At 41.6% G+C, this 5,504-nt stretch overlaps 1 protein-coding gene across 1 annotated transcript; it reads right to left on the minus strand.

Moving 5' to 3' along the window:
* Nucleotides 1-909: 909 nt before the first annotated feature.
* On the minus strand, nt 910-3,885 carry LOC110102502. The gene has a single exon (XM_028701494.1). It carries the CDS (start codon nt 3,612-3,614, stop codon nt 927-929), a length of 2,688 nt encoding a protein of 895 aa, XP_028557327.1. The 5' UTR covers nt 3,615-3,885; the 3' UTR covers nt 910-926.
* Nucleotides 3,886-5,504: the final 1,619 nt, after the last annotated feature.

Here is a 5,504-nt window from a genome sequence, read left to right on the forward strand (position 1 = left end):
ATTCATTTTTTTTTTTTTTTGATATTGTATTATAAAGTGACTTTTTCAAAAATTTAAGAAGAGTTTATTTATTACATTTATATATTTAAATATTTGTTATTTATCATAAATATTTCTCATTATTTTTTATATTATTGATAAATTAAAATTACATAATAGAATTACATCTCCGAAACATAAATTGTTTTTCACACAGAAACTTCACAAGTGAAAATAAACTAGAATTCAAACTAAATACAAAACAATATTTCAATGGAAGGGGACTTTTAAAAGCAGCAATTAAGCATAAAATTAGACTAACAACATGATTATTCAGTACATAAGATTAGACTAACAACATGACTAAAAGAAACAATTAAGCTATATATTGGCATTTAGTTAATTAATTACATCCCATCCTGTGGGAATGATCTGATCATAAGATGTGTCTAATAGTACTCTTCTTTTTCCTTCTTCAGTCGCATACTCTACTATATAATCAAATTTCCCACTTGGCTCACCCAATGGTCCCACTGTAGGATCACCATTCTCATACCTTTCCCAAAGGACTTGCTGATGACTTTTTTTTCCTGTTTTTTTTCTATATTTTTTTGATCTTCTTATTCGAGTTTTGCAGGAAGAAACGCATGATGGAGACTGCTCTTTGTTACCTTCAAAGGGGTTTATCTTCCTTTTGCTTCTTGGACTGAGGAGCTCATGCCATTTCTGAACATGCAGGACATAAAAAGTTGCTATCTTGTACTTGCAATCCTCACATAAAAAAAGAATTTCTTCCTTTGATTTTTTATCACTGTGATTTTTATGATTACCAAAGAAACATATCATGCATTTTTTGTTCTCAGAAAATTCTTCTGACGATTTCTGAATGGTTTCTGGTAGAACTAGACCATCATCTGTCTTTGCAGGATCCAGAGCGTCGAGACGCATTATTGACAAAGAAGTTGCAGAAGGCAGATTCCCGGATCGAAGACTTTGAATGCGGTCTTTAAAATTACCACATGAAGAGGCTTACAAAATTGAGCATCAGCCACAGTTATTGAAATATTATGATCTTTTAAGCTCTTTGCAGCCTTCTGTTTCCAAATCTGAATGAATACCAACAGTTTGCTAACAAAGCCATTCAAGTAAGGAATAAAAATTCCAATAAAAACATTTGCATTGTCTCGGATGAAATATGCATCACGGTTCTCAGAAAAAACAACTTTTGTGCTTGGACCTGCTGTTGCTTTTATGGCCTCAAGTAAGGCAGTTCCAATTATAAGACTATTCCTGCTAAGTCTTTGCCACTCGATTGACCAACCTCCACAAGACCAAACATCAACAACCTTGCCATCATATTGCTTCCGACATAAAACCTCGAGAGCGATGTAAGCTGGTGTACCAACCATAGATTTTGGTTGTGAATGTAACACAGAAGACTTGGAATACCCAAAGTCACATATCTTTGGCCTCGGTATAATACTACCATCCAATGATGTGTTTTCTAACTTGAGAGACCTGGGGCATATTTGCATGGAATGACAGTAGCTGACTCCTGAAATAAGTTGTTGAAAGAAGAATCTTGCCTCGTCTTCAACGAACCTCCTTGTATTCCAAATTATCTCAAACATCTCACCTCCTATAGCATATTCCATCACTATTGCCAGATGTGTACACGTCAAAAAGGCCTCAGCTGGAACTTTATCAAGCTTCTGCACAATCTCCTCTAGCCTCTTCAAATTTGGGTTGAATCCTTTAGCGTCATTTCGTCGAACAGTTTGGATGCATTGCACTGAATCAACTTTTTCAGCAGCATTTAAATCTGGCATTTCCACACCTGTAATAAAATCTTTCCCAATACTACTTCCAACGACTCTGCCGCACACTTCAAAATCATTTGTATTTCTTTTAGCAATGCTAAGGGCATGAAGATCTTTACATACCTCCATAAAATCATTCAGTGGTTGTTCTGTTGTGAGTCTGTCAAGATTTTTCTTTAAATGCTTGTTTATGATCTTCCTTAACAAATTCAAGGCAGCCATACCCACTGCTTCTATTTCTCCTTGTTTATAAGTTGAACGCGAGTAGACAGCATCACCAGGGCACTTAGTTACTGGTAGGGATTCTTCCGCAAGAGCCGGCTGATCAACTTTCAGAGGATTTCTTGGAACCAATATTGAAGCACCTGTTTCTTTCCATTTTTCATCTCTTAAAGCCTTAGCCTTCGGGGCCAGTTGAGACATTAGTGCAGCAGCATCATTACCGACATTATTTTCTCCTATGAAGCAGTTCTTGGTGTCGTCAGCCCGCACGAGATGACGCTCGACGCCGTCCGGCATGAGAATGTAGCGGTGAGAGCTGTTGAACGGCGTGTAGTAGAAATAGATCTTTTGGAGAAACATTTTTGCCTTCCATGCTCTCTCCTCTACCGGATCTTCATCTTCAACAGTTGAAGCTTCCACAGGTTCTGAAGGATCATAAGCTTCCTCATCAATGACGACATCCTCTTCTGGTCTTGCGGCAGTTTGCTCAACATTAGTTTTTTCATGTGAAGAGACGGAGTCATTCTCCGTGATCTGGAGCGAGATCGCCGGACTGGTGCTGCCAATGAGCGGAGTCGCCAGAGACCGGCGCTGGGTGTGCCGGAGTCTGTTCGGGCAAGCGCCGGGCGAAGTCACGCACGCGTCGCGTCGGCGAATCGGCGGCTGGGGTGCGGGAGCCTGGACGGCGGCTGTGGGATGGGGCTCCGTCGGAGCGGGCGGTGATGGAGGATCTGGTCCGTCCATTAACGGCGGGAGAGTCTCGCCGACAGGTCGAAGGCTGTAGGAGCTCGCCATGAAGGACTCTGGGAGGTTTGAAATGGATCGTTTGCCGAGCTGGGCCTTTCTCCGGCTATTATGCAGAAGCTCCACAGCCTGAGATAGGTTCCTCGCAGGGCTCTCAGACCGAGATCGCGGTGACTGTGTTGAGCAGATACTCACCTGGGCGGAAATGACATGAACGTCTGAAGAATCTTCGGCCTCAACCGTGGCTGCTGCCGGCATCGACGAGTGGAGTAGGCCAGCTGTCGGACCAGTGAGGGCATTTCGCTGGAGCATTGAAAATGCAGGCGAATCATGAGGCGGAATCGGAGTTGAGCTCGCTGGCGGTGTGCAAAGATTCATGTCCGCGGGAGGCGGATGATGCTGGAACGGATACGAATCTTTGAAGACGGACCTGGGGTGGTTGCGAACTGCGCGATCGGGCGAAGAATCTGGCCATCGCATCGGACGATCGAGCGGCGGGTATTTTGGTGGCGGGTCACGCCATCGGAGAGGGAGCTCGAGCGGAGGGTAATCGTGGCGTGGCTGACGGCGTCTGCGTGAAGCGGATGATGAGATCGAAGAAGAAGAATAAGAGTACCTCGGTATGGTTGCCGACGTCTTCCTCATCTTCCTTATTGCTCGAAGGTTTTCGCGAATCAGATCAAGGTTTCTGTCTACCCGATCGAGCGATTCCTTCGACTGAGCTTGGTAAAAGGCGATCCGGCTTCGAGCATCGTCGACAGCCCACCTTTCTTGACGTCGAACGTCGTCGAACGCCAATCTTGTTTTGCGGCTTCGATCATCGTCGACAGCCGACCTTCTGCAATACATCGCTCTTCACAAGCTCCTGGCTCTGATACCAACTGATGTAGTGGATCGGCGGAAGACGACACCTGCAAGAAGGATTTCAAAGAGTTCCCAATCCAGGGAAGAAGAACAAGCTTTCTAAGCTTCAAAGAGAGTAATATGTCATTCAATGTCTTCCCTATTACAAAAACCTCCTATTTATAAAGCAAAAAGAGAATTCTAGAAGCTCATTCTAACAAACTTAGATAAGGTGTCCTAGGGAACACCATAAGCATAGGATGCACCGCATCACATCTCCTCTTCACCATCCAGCTTTCCCACTAATGTCGAGCAGACCTCACAGCCTTGAACCTTCGTGCTCTTATGCTTTTCCTTCCAGCAGCCATAGACTTTTTGTGGCTTATTTTCCATCTCAGACATCTACATATATAAATAAACATTATGTAAGTTGAATAGAATATATTTTTTAATTATATGATTTATTTTGAAGAGAAAAATATAATATAAGAATTCATATATATAATATCCATATGTACCCCTTGCTATTTTCTTAATTTCTTGTTTTCTTCTTGTGGGGTTCTTCACAAGAAAGCTAATTATGTGATGGCTATCATGGATCATTGGGATATAAAGTTTTTCTCCCTTGCAGAACAAGTAAAAGGCTTGGGTTCCAAGGAAGGTTATCGCTATCATTAAAACTACTGGGACGCAATATCAACCTGCGGAGGGTGGAAAGTTTTTTTGGGCGTTTGATCTGCCATTTTTTTTTATATATTGTCGAGATTGCCACATGATGATTGATGGACATTCAATGCTGTTAGGTCAAGATCAGACAAAATTCTTTTATTTGGCTTTCATGGATATGGATGTATTATTATTTATTACAACAAACGGTCAACTTTTTTTAAATTGATTTATGACAGATAAATGCATGATCTACCAAGTTGCTAGAACTTTTCATGCTAATCATAGACAATGAAACGAAACTAATTTAATAACCAAAAGTTGGCTAATTAATTGATCAACTTTGAGACAAAACAAGCATATCAAATGAGTAAAAATTAACAAAATAACCCATCAAGGCTTAGGGTGGTTGGTGGGCATGCACAGCTGGGAACTCCCATCCCGGATTCGAATCCCCTCTACTATGGCATCGCCTCTTCAGTGAGGCAAAATATGTATGGGCCCAATGCCGGTGGGTGGCCTTGCTAGGTTCCGTCGAGAGATTAGTTATGCCGACAAGCGCTCCCTATGGAATGGCAGCCGGTAGATGCCCCCATTCTAAAAAAAAAATAAGATATAAACCAAAATGGCCGAAGCTTTGAATTGTCAGATTAGCCTCTCAAAATGACTGATCGTTTCTGTATAGTTAAATTAATAGAATTTTTTGCTCCATTTACAGCTCAAAATGAAGACGTCAATCTGTCTTTGATAATCTAATATATTAAATTTTAATTTATATGAAAAGATTGATCCAAATAGTTGTCACAATCTTAACAAAATAATTAAATAGTGAATTACCATTCATGTAATGCTTGCAGTCTCCTTGATCGTGACATGGACAGATGGACTCTCTCTAAAATAAAAGTCTTTCTTGCAGCTGCATCCTTCAAACTCTTATTCCTCCATTTGGCTCTTTCACCCTCCGATTTTGCTTGTTGATGCTGCACATGTCGAAGCATTCTTGATGAGAATTGTGATAACTTTGCTAAATGAAAGTTTAATTTATAAATCCCTGGCCTCATGTCAGGGCATAGATGGAAGCAGGGACAATGAAAAACTCTTCTTCATCTCCCTTATTCGTTCAACTAGCTGCACTAATACTCTTCTTTCTACTCTCTCTCCTCCGATCGCCGGTAACAGCGAGTGCCCAAATAGGATTCATGTCCCCCAAGCTTGCCGCCCTCAATGCCC

This window comes from Dendrobium catenatum, unplaced genomic scaffold, assembly GCF_001605985.2.
Source record: "Dendrobium catenatum unplaced genomic scaffold, ASM160598v2 original_scaffold_3523, whole genome shotgun sequence".
NCBI classification, from domain to species: Eukaryota; Viridiplantae; Streptophyta; class Magnoliopsida; order Asparagales; family Orchidaceae; genus Dendrobium; species Dendrobium catenatum.